General features: G+C 45.1%; 1 protein-coding gene across 3 annotated transcripts in view; it reads left to right on the top strand.

The window, feature by feature from the left end:
- The window catches only part of CFAP36 (cilia and flagella associated protein 36), a 294,401-nt gene that overhangs the window by 11,533 nt on the left and 262,853 nt on the right, over positions 1–20,015 (top strand). For all 3 annotated transcript variants that reach the window (XM_030196218.1, XM_030196217.1, XM_030196216.1), the window contains exon 2: positions 12,703–12,767. In XM_030196218.1, coding sequence (XP_030052078.1) covers positions 12,703–12,767 — 65 coding nt within the window. The remainder of the gene's footprint in view (positions 1–12,702; positions 12,768–20,015) is intronic.

Genomic DNA, 20,015 nt, shown 5'->3' with positions numbered 1-20,015 from the left:
TTATTCCCTCTGAGTGAGGAGCATTTGGCTTGCTTTGCAATGCCTAAGGTGGATGCCCTAGTCACAGCTGTGACAAAGAGAACTACCCTCCCGGTTGAAGGAGGTGTTGCCCTGAAGGACATGCAAGACCGTAGACTGGAATCAGCACTTAAACGGTCCTTTGAAATTGCTGATCTTACTATTCGGGCGTCTGCATGCAGTTGTTATGCTGCTGGAGCCTGCCTGGCCTGGTTGCAACAGGCAGTGGAACAGCCCGGTGATGGAGTGGAGCCCTTGTCTGAAATGGCTCCGCGAATGGAGTCGGCCTTGTCCTTTTTGGCTGACGCCCTTTATGATATTGTCAGAGCTTCAGCTAAACAGATGGCTGTAGCAGTGGCAGCTCGCCGTCTTCTGTGGCTACGGCATTGGGCGGCGGACATGGCCTCTAAGCAAAGGTTGGTGAAGTTGCCCTTTCAAGGCCTTCTCCTGTTGGGTGAGAAGTTGGAGAAAATTGTGAAAGGCCTGGGCGATGCTAAACCCCAGCGCTTACCCGAGGATAGGCCGCGGCCTCCCTCCAAGGGTCAGGCGGTTCACTCCTCTTATAGACCTCGCTTCCGTGAAGCTAGAAGGTACCGCCCGGGGGATTCTGCTGGGTCCACTTCTCATGGCCGGTTTTCAGCAGAGGAACTCCTTTCGCTCGGACAAACGCTCCGCAGCAGCAGGCTCAAGACCTGGAGTTCAAGGGCGACCCTCTCAATGAGGGTGCGCCTGCCCCCTCCTCGATTCCTGTTATAGGAGGACGTCTTTCCCTCTTTCTCGAGGAGTGGGCCAAGATTACCTCAGATCAGTGGGTCTTGGACCTAATCAGAGAAGGATACCGAATAGAATTCGATGCCCCGATAAGAGACGTGTTTGTGGAGTCCCGATGCGGTTCTGCCGCCAAACGGGCGGCGGTAGAGGAGACCTTACAAGGCTTGATTCACATTGGGGCAGTTTCCCCCGGTGCCTCCCGCCGATTTCGGCTGCGGCCGCTACTCCATTTACTTTGTGGTGCCGCGAAAAGGTGGGTCTTTTCGCCCTATTCTGGACTTAAAAGAATTAAACAAGTCCCTAAGAGTGCGGCATTTTCACATGGAAACCCTGCGCTCCGTCAGTGCGGCGGTACAGCCAGGAGAGTTTTTCACGTCTCTGGACCTGAAAGAAGCTTACTTGCACATTCCAATTTGGCCTCCGCACCAGAAGTTTCTGCGGTTTGCGGTGATGGGAAAACATTTCCCGTTTCAGGCCTTGCCTTTTGGCCTCGCCACAGCTCCCCGAACCTTTTCCAAGGTAATGGTGGTAGTAGCTGCTTTTCTCAGGCGAGAAGGTATCCGGGTTCACCCATACCTAGACGACTGGCTCATCAGAGCGGACTCCGCAACAGAGAGCCATCAAGCTACAGCCAGAGTGGTCTCAGTACTGCAATCTCTGGGCTGGGTCGTCAATGTAGCCAAAAGTCACCTGACCCCCTTGCAATCTCTAGAATATTTGGGGGCACAGTTCGACACAGACTCGGGATATGTATTCCTACCCGAGCAAAGGCGGTGCAAGCTTCAGAATCAGGTCCATCTGCTCCTGAGGATGCCCCGCCCGCGAGCTTGGGACATTGTCCATCTGTTGGGATCGATGACGGCCACCTTGGATTTGGTGCCCTGGGCGAGAGCGCACCTGAGACCTCTGCAGTATTCCCTGCTTCAACGATGGTCTCCAGTATCTCAGGATTATCAATGCAGACTCTCTTGGCTCCCTGCGGCCTGACTCAACATGGAGTGGTGGCTCTCAGACAGCATGCTGCGGCGAGGAATGCCGCTGGTGCTCCCCGATTGGTGCCTAGTGGTGACAGATGCCAGCCTGAAGGGCTGGGGCACACATTGCAAGGGGAAGCATGCCCAGGGTCTTTGGACACCCGACGAGTCGGAGTGGTCCATCAATCGCCTAGAGTTGAAAGCGGTGTTTCAGGCGCTTCTGGCCTTTCAAGTGACCCTGGAAGGATTGGCTGTCAGAGTGATGTCGGACAACACGACAACAGTGGCCTACATAAACCAACAAGGCGGCACTCAGTGCAGAGCGCTGGCCGCGCAGGCCGAACAGATTTGCCACTGGGCCGAGCTGCATCTACAGTTTCTGTCGGCAGCTCACATTGCAGGTCAGAGCAACGTGCAAGCTGATTATCTAAGCAGGCATCAAATCGATCCAGCGGAATGGGAACTGGCAGACGAAGTATTCCTGCAGATATGTGCCAAATGGGGCAAGCCCGTAATGGATCTTATGGCGACAAGCTCAACTGCCAAAGTCCCATGCTTTTCAGCAGATGGATAGATCCTCGCTCAGCCGGGTTGGATGCCTTGGCTCAACCCTGGCCTCTGGGCCTTTGGTATGTGTTCCTTCCATGGCCCTTGATAGGGCATGTGCTTCTGCGGATTCGGCTTCACCCAGGAGAAGTGGCTCTCATCGCCCCGGATTGGCCCAGGGGGCCTTGGTATGCGGACCTCCGACAGATGCTAGTGGAGGCTCCCCTTCCTTTACCTCTGGTACCAAACCTGTTGTCGCAGGGACCGCTGGCCATGGAGGATGCCTGCCATTTTGGTCTTACGGCATGGCTATTGAGAGGGCGCAATTGAGAGGCAAAGGCTATTCCAATAATGTTATTTCCACTCTCCTACAGGCCCGCAAGCGGTCCACCTCTGTGGCTTATGCCAGGATCTGGCGCCAGTTTGAGGCTTGGTGTGTTTCAAAAGCGATCACAGCCATACGGGCTCCTGTCTCGCCGATTTTGGACTTTTTGCAGGATGGTGTACAAAAAGGCTTGGCCTATAATTCTCTGCGGGTGCAAGTGGCAGCATAGGCCTTCCTTCATGGTAAGGTTGCAGGCTTGTCTTTAGCTGCTCATCCAGATGTGGCACGGTTTCTTAGAGGGGTGTTTCGGCTCCGTCCTCCCATGTGGGCACCTTGTCCAGCTTGGAACCTGGGGCTAGTTTTGAAGGCTCTGCAGGGTTCTCCTTTTGAGCCGCTACGGCGAGCTTCAGAGAAAGATTTGACACTAAAGGCCGTTTTTCTGGTGGCCATTACTTCGGCGAGACGGGTGTCAGAACTCCAGGCGCTGTCCTGTCGAGACCCATTTCTGCAATTTTCAGAGTCCAGGGTCACGGTTCATACCGTGCCTTCCTTCATGCCTAAGGTGGTTTCAGAGTTTCACCTAAACCAGCCTATTTTTCTACCCTCTTTTGTTAAGGAGAAGTTTCCAGAATCCTTTGGGCAGTTGCACCTGTTGGATGTGCGCAGGACTCTGTTGCAGTATCTGCGAGTTACTAATTCTTTCAGGACCTCTGATCATTTGTTTTACTATCAGGTTCTCGCAGAGGGTCTCCAGCGTCTAAAGCCACTATTGCCCGCTGGCTCAAAGAAGCTATCTTTTCAGCTTATCTGCTTGCTGGCCGGCCTCCGCCTGTAGCCTTTAAGGCACATTCTACAAGAGCGATTTCTTCCTCTTGGGCTGAAACTGGAGCACTCTCTCTTCATGAGATTTGCAGTGCAGCAACATGGGCTTCGAAGCTCTCATTTGCCCAACATTACAGGCTGGATGTGGCTGCTAGGAGGGATGCGCGTTTTGGAGCACAAGTGCTAGCGCGTGGTGTGACTTGTTCCCACCCTATATAGGGATTGCTTTGATACATCCCATACGTAATGGCTTCATCTGCTTGATGACAAGGAAGGAAAAATTAGGTTCTTACCTTGGTAATTTTCTTTCCTTTAGTCATAGCAAATGAAGCCATGAGCCCTCCTTGTATGATGTGAATCTGTTTCAGGTTCTGTTCTTGTTTCCTGAAGTTCTAATCCTTCCTTGGGAGAAAGTTAGAAAACAGTCTTCAGGATTCTTGTTCACTTATAGGAGGATGAGTTCATTCCCTCCAGTTCATGTGTAGGAGGTTGAGTTCATTCCCTCAAGGAGGATGTGTGTATTTCCTCCATAAATACAAAGAGGAGGACGAGTTTATTCCCTCCAAGAGGATGTGTTCATTCCCTCCTTTTGAGTTCATGCCCTTGTTATGGGGCCATCGTTCGCTGTGAGGAAAGTTCATGTTATTCCCATTGCGGTTTGTTATACTGCTTTGAAAGCTTCAAATACTGAAGAGGCAGTGGAGCTAGCTGACCATGTGGCACTGTGAAATTTGAGTGCTCTCTATCTCCCCCTGCTGGTTGATGGACACAACCCATACGTAATGGCTTCATCTGCTTTGACTAAAGGAAAGAAAATTACCAAGGTAAGAACCTAATTTTCCCTTACCTTGCTCTGCCTGCCCATCCATTCACACACCCTCAAGGCAGACTCACCTTACTCTACCTCCCATCCACCCACCCTCTCTCAAGGCACATTCACCTTGCTCTGTCCCCCTCACCCACCCACCCACCCTGAAGGCACACTCACCTTGCTCTGCCCGCCTCACCCTCATAAAACACTCACCTTGCTCTGTCCCCCCTATACTCCCCATGGCACACTTAGCCTGCCCCCCCTTCTCATGGCACATTCAGTTGGCATCAATTGCTCTCTGTCACCCTCCCCTGTAGAGATTGTGTGGCAGGAGGAGGAGGAAGTGAACCACTGTACAAAGGTCAGTTCTTCCTCCTCTGCCGGCTTAGATCTGACTGTGTATGTGATCTGTGTAGTTCACATACACATTTGGGTCTAATTTGGCAGAGGAGTTAGGGTTACCATATTTGCCATGACAAAAAAGAGGACACAATATAATTCAGCCATGCCTCCTGTCACACCCTCATCCTTCCTGTCACACCCCTACCCAAACACACCACACCCCTGCACCGCAGTGTCACTTTGACCTCCCCCCCCCCCCCAAGAAAGACAGATTCTCTCTCTCTCTGTCTCCCCCCATGTATTTCCCCTCCCCAATCTTTTTTTCAGTCTCCCTCCACCCACTTTGTTTTAAAGCTCCCTCTCTCCACCTACATAATTTCATTCCCTTCCCCTCCTCTCTTCTCCTGTACCTTATCATCGTGCTCTGGTGGTCTAGTGGCATCTTTGGGGCAGGAAACAGCCCCCTCTTTTCTGCCCGGTGCTTCCACTGACCTCTTGCTCCTGGTGCCGCTTCAAAATGGCTGCTGAGTTGAAGCAGTGACCTTGCAAGACTTCTGCGGAAGTCTCGCAAGACCGCCACTTGAACTCTCAGCAGCCATTTTGAAGTGGCGCCAGGAGCGAGAGGTCTGCAGTCATGCCGGTCAGGAAAGAGGGCATCTTTCTTGCCCCAAAAAGGCTACTAGACCATCAGGGCACGACAATAAGGTACAGGAGGGTAGAGGAGGACAGGACACCCTGAGGCTCGCCTGCTCACCAGCCTGCCCATCCGTCTGCAAACCCAGACAAACAGGCAGGCTAGCAAAAACCTGCCCAGATGCCCCGCAGTGTCCTCAAAAAGATAGTGCGGGGCATCCGGGCAGTGTCCTTTTAAGGCACTCAAAAACATATGGTAATCCTAAGAGGAGGAGGAACTGACCCGTTGTGCAGTGGTTCACTTCCTCCTCTTCCTGCCACACAGAGAGAGGGAGAGAGAGCTCATACTGTGGGGGTAGAAATTCTGCACTGCGCAGTTGCACAGAATTCCCCCAGAGTAATGTGTGTATCTGTTTTTGTGTTTATCTCTCTGTGTGTATGTGCGTCTGTATCTGTGTCTATATGAATGCATATGTGGATAAGCCTATAAAGAGAGCACTAAAGTTTGTGTACCAGTTACATAAATAATTAGAATAATGGCATTTCCTTAGCGTCCCTTCGGACCTGCCCAGAAAGTGATGGGTTGTGCACGCCTTCCAGCAGGTGGAGACTGAGAACTCTGACTCTCTTGAGAGCCAATAAGAGCCCTGACCGGTTAGAATGAGATTCAGTATTCTCAGTCTCCAGCAGGTGGAAGGAGGTGAGCCCTTCAGTCTCTTTCTCAGTTTCTCCCTTTTGGTTTACAACTAATAATTCTATTTATTTCTGTCCATTCTGTGCTCCAGTATTTCTCTGAATGTTGGAGGCTGAGGCCCGTGGGGGTTCTCTGTAAGCCTTGGGGGTGCTAAACTCAGGTGGCCGGGTCCCTCCCCCCAAAATTCTCCCATATGTTATTTGAGTGCTCCTATCTTCAGTTTGCTGAAGTTTTGGTCTGGCACTGCCTTAGCCCCTTCGATGGAAGGGTATCCTGAGAGCCAGGAGAGACAGCCACACTGCTTCCAAAAAATAAAAAAAATAAAACAGACAAGCAAAGCAGCTCTATTTTGTCTTTCATCTGCAGCAATACCCTTTTCTTGGGTTCTTTGCTTCTTGGCTGTCTTCCTGACTTGGGAAAGTTTCAGATTTAAAAAAAAAAAAAATGCCGAGTTCACTGGTCTCTGCTGTGGCAGAGAAGCTGAGGCGTTTTCCGGGTCTGTGAAACAGGGTTATTTAAGGCTGTCTTTTGTTTTTCCAAATATGAGTCTGGCTGCAGTATTCTGGGCTGTCTGGAGTTTCTTGATGGTCTGTTCTTTACAGCCAGCGTATAGTGAGTTGCAGTAGTCCAGGTGACTTAGTACTAGAGATTGCACTAGGTTTTGAAAAATAGCCCTAGGGAAGAAAGGCTTAAACTCTTTTGAGTTTCGACATGGAGTGAAACATCTTCTTCGTTGTATTCTTCACGTGGTTTTCGAGTGTGAGATTTCGGTCAATGGTGACTCCCAGAATTTTCTGATTGTTAGAGATAGGGAGGGAAAAGTTAGGGGTGGCTATGGTGGTGAATTGATTTGTATTGTGTTGTGATGTGAGAATAAGACATTGTGTTTTTTCTGCATTAATTTTTAATTGGAATGCATCCACCAGGAGTGCATGATTTGGAAACTTTGGTTAATTTCGTTGGTAATTTCCTTTAGGTCTTGTTTGAATGGGATGTAAATCGTGACATCATCTGCATATATGTATGGGTTAAGGTTTTGATTGTCTAATAGCTTGGCTAGTGGTATCATCATTAGGTTAAAGAGGGTTGGTGAGAGGGGTACCATTCAGGTATCCATGGGTCTGATATCGCCATAGTGGTTGTTACTTGGTATGATCTGGTTGTCAAGAATCCTCTAAACCAGTTGAGAACATTCCCTCCAACTCCAAAGTATTCCAGGATATTTAGTAATATTCCGTGGTTGACCATGTCGAAGGCACTGGACATATCAAATTGTAGGAGAAGTATGTTATTGCCAGTTGCAATTTTTTGTTTAAATTTATTCATTAGGGTAACTAGTACTGTTTCTGTGCTATAGTTCGATCGAAATCCTGATTGAGATTCTTGCAAAATTGAGTATTTATTTAGGTGGTTAGTGAGTTGTTTCGTCACTGCACCTTCCATAAGTTTGGTTATTAGTGGGATAGATGCTACTGGGTGATAGTTGGTTAAGTCATTTGCACTTTTCTTTGTGTCTTTAGGTAGTGGGGTAAGTAAAATATTCTTTCTGCTTTGGGAAAAGACCGTTTTGTAGCATGTAATTCGAGTGGCTCGTGAAGTCTGTTATAAATTGTTGAGGGGGGGCGTTTATTATCAGGTTACTAGGACAGATGTCTAGTTTGCAGTTCGATTTGGCGTATCTTTTGAGTAGTAGGGAGATGTTTTCGATCGATAGCGCATCAAAGTTGGTCCATGATCGGTCTGCTGGATATTCCCCATGTATTGGGTCTAGACACTCAAGGAGGTTTGCATAATCAATTGTGTTGCTGGGTATAGTGGTTCGTAGTTTTATGATTTTCTCTTTGAAGTAGTTGGTCAGGTTGTTTGCTGATGGGGTATCTATGTTGTTGGAGGTAACCGGCGTGGTATTTAGTAGATTGTTTACAATTCGGAAGAATTTATGTGTGTCCTTGTAGCCTGGACCGATTTTAGTTTTATAATATGATCTTTTGGTCTCTCTGATAGTGTATTTGTATTTTCTTTGTAGTTGCTTCCAGGCATTGAGTGTAGAGTCATTTTTTTTTCTTGTTCCATGCACATTCGATTCTTCTGACTTATGTCTTTAGTTCTTTTAGTTCTCCTGTAAACCAATATATTGATTTTTTTCTATGTGAGGTTCTGGTTTGGAGTGGTGCTATGTTGTCTAGTATAATTCTGCATCTGTTGTCCCAATCATGGAGAAATTGGGTTGAGTCTGTCGGTGTTGTCCACTCGTTATCATAGACTTGTTACCAAAATAGCAATGAGTTTATTCTGCCTCTCGTGGTGTAGGTTGTTTGTTCTTGTTTATGTTGTGAATATTTTGTTCGCCAGTGAAGAGAGAGGTTCGCTTTGTGGTGGTCAGACCATGGTATGCTTGTCCATTTTGTGTCTATTAATGTGATATTTAGTTCATGTGAGAATTTGTATGTGATTAGGTCTAGTGTGTGTCTTTTAATGTGGGTGGGGTTTGTGTTTGGCCATTGGAGTTCCCATAGTTGAAGGAAGTCTTTGCATTCGCACACGTTTGTTAGGTTGGTATCTTCGAGGTGGAGGTTGATGTCACCTGCGATGAGGAGATTTTGGGAGGAAACACAGATGGCCCCTTATAACTACAGATGGCCCCTTATAACCTCCGACCAGTGGGTACTTCAAATAGTCTGCCGCAGGTGTGCTCTAATTTGGCATCACCGACCTCCAAATTGCCCACTTGAGAGCAGCTTACATCAGCTTTCAGCACAAGCAGATACTTGTATAGGAAATCCCTGACCTTCTGCAGGCCCAAGCAGTCGAACCCATACCACAAGGGGGAGAAGGGAAGGGATTCTATTTCAGGTACTTTCTTGTGATCAAGAAAATGGGGGGATTCTGGCTCATTCTAGACCTAAGGGCCCTGAACAAATTTCTGGTGAAAGAAAAGTTTAGGATGATTTCCCTTGGCACCCTACTTCCTCTCATTCAGGAAAATGATTGGCAATGCTCCCTGAAATTAAAGGATGCCTATACCCACATTTTGATATTTCCCAGTCACAGGAGGTATCTCAGATTTCGAATGGGGAAACACCATTTCCAGTATTGCATTCTGCCATTTGGCCTAGTGTCTGAACATAAGAGTAGCCATACTGGGTCAGACCAATGGTTCATCTAGCCCAGTATCCTGTTGTCCAAACAGTGGCCAAGCCAGGTCATAAGTACCTGGCAGAAACCCAATTAGCAGCAACATTCCATGCTACCAATCCCAGGGCAAGCAGTTGCTTCCCCATGTCTGTCTCAATTGCAGACTATGGACTTTTCCTCCAGGAATTTGTCCAAACCTTTTTAAAATCTAGATACGCTAACCACTGTTACTACATCCTCCGGCATTGAGTTCCAGAGCTTAACTATTCATTGAATGAAAAAATATTTCCTCCTATTTGTTTTAAAAGTATTTCCTTGTAACTTCCTCGAGTGTCCCCTTGTATTTGTACTTTTGGAACAAGTAAAAAATGATTTACTTCTACTCGTTCTACACCACTCAGGATTTTGTAGACCTCCATCATATCTCCCCTCATCCGTCTCTTTTCCAAGCTGAAGAGTCCTAACCTCTTTAGCCTTTATGAGAGGAGTTCCTTTATCATTTTAGTCGCTCTTCTTTGAACCTTTTCTATCTTTTTTGAGAAACAGTGACCAGAACTGAACACAATACTCAAGGTGTGGTTGCACCGTGGAGTGATATAAAAAAAAATTATAGTATTTTTGGTCTTATTCACCATCCCTTTCCTAATAATTCCTAGCATCCTGTTTGCTTTTTTGTCTGCCGCCGCACACTGAGCAGAAAACTTCAGCATATTATCTATGACACCTAGATCTTTTTCTTCAGTGTTGACCCCTAAGTGTCTGTCCCCAGAGTTTTCACCAAGTACCTGATGGAAGTCGCAGTATATCTTCGCAGACTGGGACTGTATGTGTTTCCTTACCTGGACAATTAGCTGGGCAAGAACACACCTCAAGAGGTGGCAATCGAGTCAATGTGGTTGAGTATTCAAGTGCTAGATGTACTGGAGATTGTCATAATTTATCCCAAGTCCCGTCTCCATTCAGTACGACAATTGAAGTACATAGCAGCCGTGCTAGACTCAGCGCAGGCTCGGGCCTTCTTTCCTCTTTCGAGAGTGGATACCTTGGTAGCACTTGCCTCACAGGTCCGCAGCAGCCAGCAGGTTTTAGCTTGGCAAATGTAAAGACTGATGGGCCACATGACCTCCACAGTGCATGTCACTTCCATGGCATGGCTCCATTTGAGAGCGGGCCAGTGAACCTTAGCTTTCCAGTGGTCTCAAGCCACAGGGAACCTAACATGCCATTTGCATCTTGCTGGAGTTTGCTCATGCCCTTCTCTGGTGGATGATCCTGTCCAATTTGACTCTGGGAAATCCATTCCAAATTCCACTGCATCAAAAGGTGTTGACAACGGATTCATCCAACCTAGGTTGGGGAGCTCATGGGCTTCACACTCAAGGTCAGTGGTCCACTAAGGAGGTTCTAAGTCAATCTCCTCGAGCTCAGGGCTGTTTGGAACACACTAAAGGCTTTCAGAGATTGACTCCAGAACAGAATTCTTAGCATTCAAACAGACCATCTGGTTGCAATGTTCTGTGTCAACAAACAGTGGGGGTACAAGATCATACCCATTGTGTCAGGAAGCGGTGGTCATGTGGTAGTGGACCCTACTTCACAGGGTGGACCTCCGTGACACTTACCTACCTGGCAAGAACAACTGCCTGGCAGACAGATTGAGCAGGATACTTGAACCGCACAAGTGGTCTCTAAACATGGGAGTAGCCTGAAGATTTTCTGAGGATGGGGCATCCCCTCAGTAGATCTTTTTGCCACTCATGTCAACTACAAGGTCCCTCAGGTGTGCTTCAGGCTTGGATTGCACAGCAGACTAAAGTCAGATGCCTTTCTCCTACATTGGGGAAGAGAACTTATGTATGCATATCCTACTATACTTCTGGTAGCGAAGACCTTGCTGAAATTCAGGCAAGACCGAGGCACCATGATACAGATTGCTCCTCATTGGCTGCGACAGATATGGTTCCTCTTCTTCTCGAGTTGTTTTCAGAAGATCCATGGAGATTGGACTGTTTCCTGACTCTCATCATGCAGAACGAGGGGTTTCTGCATTCCAGCCTCCAATCTCTAGCCCTCACGGCTTGGATGTTGAGCAGGTAGAACTTGATTCCCTTGGATTGCTTGAGGGTGTCTTCTGTATCTTGCGGGCTTCCAAGAAAGACTCCACTAAGAGGTGTTATTCTTTTAAATGGAGAAGGTTTGCTGTCTGGTGTGAGGGCAAGTCCTTAGATCTCTTCTCTTGCCCTACACAAAAACTGCTTGAGTACCTCGAGAGGTTGATTGTTGACAAAGCCCCCTACCAAACCTCCATTTTGTGTCAAGGGGTCTCATCATAGTCCTCACCCAGCTAATGAAAGCTCCTTTTGGGCTTCTGGATACCTGCCATCTTTCAGCTTGCAGAGTCAGTGAGCTTCAAGCCCTAGTAGCTCACCTACCATGTATTAACTTTCATCACAATAAAGTAGTCTTCCGCACGCACCTCAGGTTCCTTCCTAAGGTCATGACAGAGTTCCATCTTAACCTGTCAATTGTTCTGCCAACATTTTCCCCCAGACCTCATGCCCATCCTGGTGAAAGTGTGTTACAATCACATCATACTACTGTTTGGATCAGAATACCTGACGCAACAGTCAGTTTGGACAGGCAGTTCTGCAGAATTTGTTTGGTGTCTAGAATCCAACTGCACCCTCCAGGGCTCTGTTTTATTCTGTTCCAGGCTGCACCTCCACATCTAGTATGTATATAGTTTCAAGTTGACTGAAGCTTTAGTCTCGATGTTTCAAAACTCTGTTATCCTAGCTTTCTTGTTTTTGGTGAGCCTGGTAGCTAGGGATTCCCACATGTGGGAATAAAGTGGCCTGCTTGTCTTCGAAGAAAGCAGCTTATTCTCACATACCCTCCCCATCTCCCCATGGCGTTGTTTTTGGTTATAAAATTTATGCTTGTCACCTGACTGAAGGACCCCGCTTGCGTGTCGGGCGGGAAGGCATCAGCGCATGTGCGGTGGGGCGCTGCTAGAACTTTCTCTAGTGTTAGCGATTCAGCATCCGCACCGGGGCTCCATCGGATGATGTCACCCACATATGAGAATAAGTGGCCTACTGTCCTCAGAGAACACCAGCTAAAGGTAAGTATCTTTGCTTTATTAACCCTTGCATGTTGCAGTGTCTTCTGCATATTTCCCCGTTTTTGTTGGAGGTAGTCTGTAACTAGGGAGTCTCATATGTAAGGCTACAGTATCCTGCTTGTCCTTGGAGAAAACAACTACTTATCTATAGCAGGTATTCTCCAGTGACAGCGGGACACATGGTCTTAGATAACCATCCCTCCTCCCTTTTGGTGTTGCATTCTATAAACTAAAAATTGGACTAGCTAGGTCCCGTGTGACAGTGAGAGGTGGAGGACGCGCAGAGAGCAGTGTTCTAAAAGGTTGTTGTAAACAAGCTAGAGAGTGGTCTCATGTGGGCTCCATCTGATAATGTCACCCACATGTAAGACTATGTATCCTGCTGTCTTTGGAAAACACCTGTTATAGCCTATAATCTATAGGTAAGTAACTGTTGTATGTACAGTGTTTCATCAGAAATGCGTGACTAACATTTGTTTTCTGCTTCTGTTGTCAACTTTTTTTTAGTTTTTGATGATGAAGAAGAAAACAAGCTGTCCTATACAGAAATTCATCACGAATACAAAGAACTGGTGAGCATAGTTAATATTAAAAAAAAAAAGTTATACTAAGATTAAGTACCATATCGTGTATAAATTGTTTTTATCAGTAAGCTGATATGCAGTTTTGAGCTAAAAAAAGATTAAAAGTGCTTTGACCCATGTATAAATCAAGGTTATAAATTGAGGATTTCATTAGGTTTCCAATATCTCCTCTTCCCTTCCCTTCCCTCACTCCTAGGTGTCCAGCATCTCCCCTTCCGTTCCCTTTCCTACTCTCCCAAGTATGCGGCATCTCTTCCCTCCTTTCCAGGAGTCCATCAACTCCTGTTCCCTTCTTTATGCCCCCCCCCCCCCCCCCCCAGTTTTATAGCATTTCTCTATCTCTTCCCTTCCTACCCCTCCAGATGTCCAGCATCTCCTTTTTCTTTCCCTACACTACCTATGGAACTTATCTACCCCCTCTCTACTGGGTGTTCAGCATGGCAGACACTTTACTTTCTTTCAGTAGTGTTCATGTTGTCACCTATCTTTGCCCCCTTTGATGAAGCCAGCAAGTAACAGAAGTGCTTATGAAGCCAGCTCTGTGGGTGCTTGAGCACCCCCAATATTGAACAAACTCCTTGACTATGTTGAGGGAGAGGTAATTTATTTGGATTTAGCACTCCTAATTAATTTGAAAAGTTGGCTCGTATGCTCATGGTAAGTACATCTTTCTTCCTCCCATATGAAGTCAAGCTGGGGGGGGGGGGGTACAGAAGGGAAGGGGTGATTTTGGACACAAGGAGGGAAGGCAAGAGGAAATGCTGGATATGGGGGCTGGAGTGGAGTGACCCATATGAGATCTTAAACTGTACTTTCTGGCAATCAGTCATTATGAATCCACTACAAAAAATATATAGGGAAGACACAAGGATAAGTTATATATCACAGACAACTTAGTAATAATCCTCTTTAAAGTGAGTGCAATCTACTTAAGTGCAAGGGTCTGGGACCAAAGAAATACATGCAGTTAATTGGAACGTGCACTTAACCGTTGTGACTCAAAGAAGCTTGACTTCTGATAAACATATGTACAGTACTGTCTAATAAATGTACAGTATACAGTCTCCGTTAACTGACATTAAGTTTACTTGAAGTAATCAGTCATAGTCCTCTGTACACTCTTGTGTCTGTGAGTTCCATAGACTACGTCTTCCAGACAGTAAAAACTGACATAGCACTGACATCCAGTGGCCTCAAATAGGCTTGCATGGTGTTGAGACTCTCCAGCACTCTTGCAAAAGTGACAGGAGGTTGTTGAATTTCGTCAGCATGTGCCTCACTGCTCATTTCATCATCAGCTGTTGCCTGCGTGTAGGCGCATATCTGGACATCAGTGCTGTGGTCAGCTGTTTGTAGATCATAATCAACAGCTACGTAGTGATGAAACTCCTCTTCAGTTACACCAGCTGGGATGTCAGTAGCCTGTTCATCTGACACGTTTGCAACAGCTGCATCTGTTTCGTCCCTCTCCACATCCCTAACAAAGCTTGCCCGCTTGTAGCAGTTCACAATGGTTGCCTGTGTAACATGATTCCAGGCTTCTTTCTGCATATGTAGGGAATCCAACAGTGATAGATTACGAGCCAGTTCAACAGCTCGTTTATCCTTGCCAGTCTGGTCATCCATAACGCTCATCAGACAACGTAGCACAAGAGCCCGATAATGTTGTTTGAAATTGGCTATTATGCCCTGTTCCATAGGTTGGATCAGAGAGGTAGTGTTTGGTGGCAAGAAGACCACCTTGACGTTAGACAGCCTGACATCATTACTGTGTGCAGCACAATTATCACAAAGCAACAAAATCTGATGCTATTGTGCCCGCATTCTAGTGTCTAACCTCTTTAGCCACTGCTTCCAAATTTCCCCAGTCATCCATGAATTTGCGTTAGCCTCGTATGACACAGGAAGTTGCTTAACATTCTTGAAGCAACGGGGCTGTTTGCTCTTTCCAATGACGAGTGGTTCCAACTTCTCCCATCCATATTGCAGCAAAGGAGGATTGTCAGTCGGTCCTTCGACATTTTACTTCCTGTGGTTTCGGCTGGTTTGAATGCAAGTGTTCCATCAGGAATCGCTCGCCAGTAGAGACCGTTTTCATCAGCATTGAAAATGTCACAAGGTGCAAACTCGTTCAAGGTGGTGGGAAGAACTGAAACAACCCAATTTTCAGCACCATTGATTTTCACCATGCTGTTTCTTGAATTTTATGTTGTTCCTCTCCTTCCATTTTTCCAGTCATCCAACAGTGACTTTGAATTCAGTTAGTCCAAGACTTTCAGCTAGCTGGTTAGCTTTCTGCATATGCAGTGGACCACTGACAGGAAACTGTCTGCTCCTGACTCGAGAAAACCACCGAAGAAGAGCATCTTTTACCTCCTCAGCTTTCCCGCCCGTTTTTCGTTTCCATTGTGGATTTGTATTGTTTTGCCAGTCTTCCAGAAGCTGGTCTTTCTGCTTCAAGATACGTGAATTTTGACTTGGATTGGCACCATATTCTTTAGCAATAGATGCTTGACTTTGTTTGTTTTCTAATTTTTTAAGAACTTCTATTCGTTCAGCCAGTGATAAAGTCTTACAGTTGCGCGACGACAACTCCAGTGTACACTCTAACAACATTCTTTTGTTTATTCTGCCTGTGGCAGTTAAAGGGGTGGTAAATTTGAAATCTCATTGGTTGTCACGCACCAATCGGCTTCCATATTCCGTGCGTGCGCTTATGCAGAGTCTTTCCTGCAGAGGAGCGGTCTTAAATCATGCATATAAGCGAATCTTGCACTTATCAGTGGTGCACTAAACCGAAGTTTGTCCCCATAGAAATTGATGGCGCCAAAAACGGGACCGAAGTACAGCATGCAGTTAAATAGAGCATGCGCTTATCCGACATGCACTTAAATGGAGTGCACTGTACTGCTCAGTATTATAATTTTATCTTTTTATTAATTTTTTTTTTAAACAGGGAGGAAAAGCCTCAATAGACTTCATCTAAGCAAAAGAGCCTTTATATTACAGGAGTTCCCTCTATCATGTGCAAAAAACCTCCCAAAAACCTTAATTGAACATAGTCCAGAAAAACTTTTCTACTTATCTTGAAAGATATACAGACTCCTTCCCCAACTATTCCACGGCCAACAATTGCCAAAGTTTCGATAACTTCGTCATGGGTCATTCCATGCCAAGTGATCTAAAATTAAAAAAGGTTCCCACTATCATGTTCTCCAATTTTTGTTCAAATTTTATCTGTTGCGCGAGTCAGGTGTTAAACGAAGTTTCCCAAAATTTAAGGTCTGTAACTGCAATAGTTGCAGATCCAAACCCACTTTTCTGAAAGGTTGTCAGTCCATGAGCACGCGACATTTACCAAAATGCCATTTTTGTGGTCTAATAAAATCCAAACATATTTATAAGAATGGCTAAAATATTCAAATCCTGTACAGTTTTGATGCTAATTCCGATGAAATATATTTTAACATTATGGATGCAAAATCCAGTCAAACAAGTTGACTCAAAGTGTGCATCAAAATTGGTCGCGACTCATCGGAACATATTTGGACCAATATTCAGACCGCAACAACTTCCATGCAAACAAAGATACGGACTTGAAATTTTGAACAAGCATTATGCTTGTGCTGGCCATAATACTGCCAGATTTGCAACTAACCAGCATCTATAACCGCCCTGCAGGATCTCTTCAAAGTTGGCACTGTCAGCACAAATGGTAAAATGTACCAAAGTTCAAAGCCAATTATTAAAAAAGAGTCTGCCTGAATCAGCTTGTGAACAGTATCATCTGATAGAGAAAATTGTGCTCTACAACACTGATGTTTTTGTTTTGCAATGCCACCATTAAGTAGCCATTTACTCAGGTCAAAGTATGTTATATTTTGTGTGCGTGATGTATTGCGTTGGTCCATGATGGCTGAGCCATTACTGGTTATCACATTGAAACCAGCATCCCCTTCGCCATGGGGGCCACGCCCGATCGCCATGCAGTAACAGCCACGGGTCGGTATCTTTACTGCAGATCCCAAGCCTGATTGAGGGTTTATTAACTGTAGGATCCCAAGCCTGATTGTGTGTTTCTTTACTGCAGGTTCCCAAGCCTGCCTTCTTCAGTTACTTCATCATTCTGAAAGCATCATTGATCTTCAAGAGAACGGTTTCAGGGAAACTATATTGCCGACCAGATGATGTCACTGATGGAGCTGGAATAACAGCAATGATAAGTTGTTCTGGGATCAGCAAGTATCGCATCTTACCGGCCAATAAAATGAAGTAGCGGGACCATGAGGATGCATAAAGCTTATGAAAGCATCTTTCTGTTCAATTGACGTTTCACAAACGTTTCCAATCCACCATTTATTTTCATAAATGCAAGCAACATACTGCCCAGGCTGAAGATTTGTGACTTTATCTATTTGTTCAGCATCACTAATTTTTGCCAAAAATGATGTTGCATCCTTTGAAACTCTGCTGACTTGAATTGTTGTTTTATCAATGGGCAAAAAAATGATGGTTTTCTGTTGTGCCAGCTAGAGTGTGTCCTTGCTGGAATCTTTCTTCTTGTGAAGCTTTTTCTTCTGCAACTTCCTCTTTGCTGGTGGAAAAGAAATTAATTCCATTTATATTTTCATTAAGAAGTTGAAAAGATCTTCAGGTGTTAGAATCTGGTTTGCTGATGGACGCTGCAGACTTGCTGTTGCTGCCAATCGTTTGTTGTGCCTCCAATGCCATCACAAGGTGACTTTCCATGGCTTGTTCCAAAAAAATTCCAATCAGCTTTTATATCAAAATCTTCCTCATGATGGCATAAGTTAAGGAATTCTTGGAGTTCTTATACTGTGCTGCTGAACCGTCCCTAAGAAGTGGATGTAGCTTATTTTATCAAACTTCGTTTTGAGATAATTGATTACTTTTTTAATGTAAACATGGACAGTAATTGTATCATGTCACAGGCAGTCACTAATAACACAAAGATTCACACATTGCACCTCTTCAGTTTTGCGGTAGTAGACTACAATGGATGGACTGTTGCTTGACTGTTTTCCCAGTGAAAGCCTTGCACTGCATCTTGAACTACAATGAATAGTTTTCAGCAAAATCCATTAGTATTATAAATTCATCTTTTTTCAAATCACTTTTCAGAGCTTTCAAGTGCTGACTTTGATGCTTGGAAATGTAGTGATGACAAGACAGGTTCCAAATTTTGTCCGCATTTTCTTCAATGTATTCTTCCATTTCAAGCTTCTTTGTTTCTAAAGTATCCCTGTCAGTATGAACCCATTGTATATACTCAATTAGTTCTTCAGGGTCATAATCTTTGAAATATATAGCAATTGCTGCTTCTACTCCTTCTGGATCAGGGCAATTTTCACAATGATGAAGCATACAATCCTTGGTTTCCAGGCTGCAAACGGCTTTGCTAAGAAGTTCCTTGTAGTCGTCCTTGATTGATGCTCCAGTGAGCATAAGCTTTACATTTTGATGTATTGTGCAGATACAAACTGAGTGCATTCCAGCAGAGCCAACTGTAACACACCACTTTGGTCTAAGTTCGCAAAACTTTGAGAAGCCAGTTTCTGGTCCATTTTGATTCCGATAAGACACATACATTTCCTTTAAATTGCAAAGCAGCAACCGTTTTTGCTTGTACGTCTTTGTTCCTGAAATTCTAACAGGCACACAGTCTTTCTTCCCTGGACAAAGTCTACTGAATTCATCATCTTCAAAAAAATCTTGTACTTTCTGAACAACTTCAGATGAGAGCTTCCTTCCTTAGCGATTTGCTGGAACAGCTAAAATACCTTGCTCAGCCTGTTTTCTGGCTTGCTTTACCATTCTTTCTGATACATCAAATGCTGTTACTGTATCTTTAATTGTCTAGCTTCTTGGAACTAAGGTCAATATTTGAACCTTTTCCTTATGATTTGATACTTTAACATTTTCTTTCAAATCTTCTATAAGATTATCAAGGTCTGCACAATTATTACATCCTGGCCCACATGGTTGTTCGTGGTAATTGATCCCCACAACAGCAGCAATTTGGTTTCCAATTAAACTTTGTGCTTCAGAAATCTTTCTTTTTGCGTAGCTTGGCTTATCTCTGTCACTTAGTTGTCTCCTTTTCAGAGGTGAAGCACCAATAAATGATAAACTTTTGTTGATGGATGGTTTAGTTTCATCCATTGTGAAATCTTGTTCAGATTGGGATTATGATGATGCTGATGGTTCTAGCTTTTTATTTAGTGTCGATTTGCAGGCAGGGCAAAGCTTCTGACCTGGTTTTGTATTTATCACTTCTTTTTTTATTTAGCTCACGAAGTTTGGCAGCTGTTTCAATATCAATCACTCTAAGTCCAGCTCTTACATTATGATTCTTCTTCTTGAATGGATTGCAACATTTCTTTTGCATTGATTGATATTCACTTAGGAAAAGGGATTCATGGTGAAAGCAAATTACGGAATCCTCATCAAGATTTGCTTCTGAACGCATAAGCAGTAGTTTGTGGTCACATTCTGTGAAATCCCCAAAAGGTTTGAATCCTGCCTTCTTAGCATAGAAGATTACATGGTACTTTGAAGTACCAGCATTTTTCCCAATTGAACAGGGAGCCAAGGATTCTTCATTTTTCTTGTCTTCTGACATCTATAATTAAATGGTACAACAGATGATAAACACACTTCCTTAGCGTCCCTCCGGACCGGACCAGGATTGGACTGATGGGTTGTGCTCGCCTACCAGCAGGTGGAGACTGAGAAAAAACTCTGACTCTAGAGAGCCAATAGGAGCCCTGGCCATGTGACCTTAGCCTCAGTATTTTCTCAGTCTCCCAGCAGGTAGGAAGCGAGCCCATTAGTCCTCTCTTTTATCTTTTTATCTGTCTCTTTTAGAGGTTAATAATAAGAACTACAATGCTACCTCTTCTGTGCCTAGGAATTCTCGGTTAGACGCTGGTCAGATAGAGATTTCTTTTCCTTTCTTTCTTTACAGCCTCTGGGGGTGTTAAACTCGGGTGCCCCCGGGTCCCTCCCCCCTTCCTCCCCATCTCCCATATGTAGTTGGGAAGGGCTACCCTTTGTTTAGAAAGGGGTATGTCTTTGGGAGAGGCAGCCACTATAGAAAGTTAAAACGTATAGGTATTTTTCCTTTCCAGCATTTTAAAGAGCAAGCTAGCAGGCAGCGCTCGGCTATTAAAAAAAAAAAAAAATCCCCAGGCTTCTAACGAGCAGGCAGCTCTG

This window comes from Microcaecilia unicolor, chromosome 3, assembly GCF_901765095.1.
Source record: "Microcaecilia unicolor chromosome 3, aMicUni1.1, whole genome shotgun sequence".
NCBI lineage: Eukaryota > Metazoa > Chordata > Amphibia > Gymnophiona > Siphonopidae > Microcaecilia > Microcaecilia unicolor.
The sequence above is the reverse complement of the archived record's forward strand: the minus strand, read 5'-3'. Positions and strand labels throughout refer to the sequence as shown.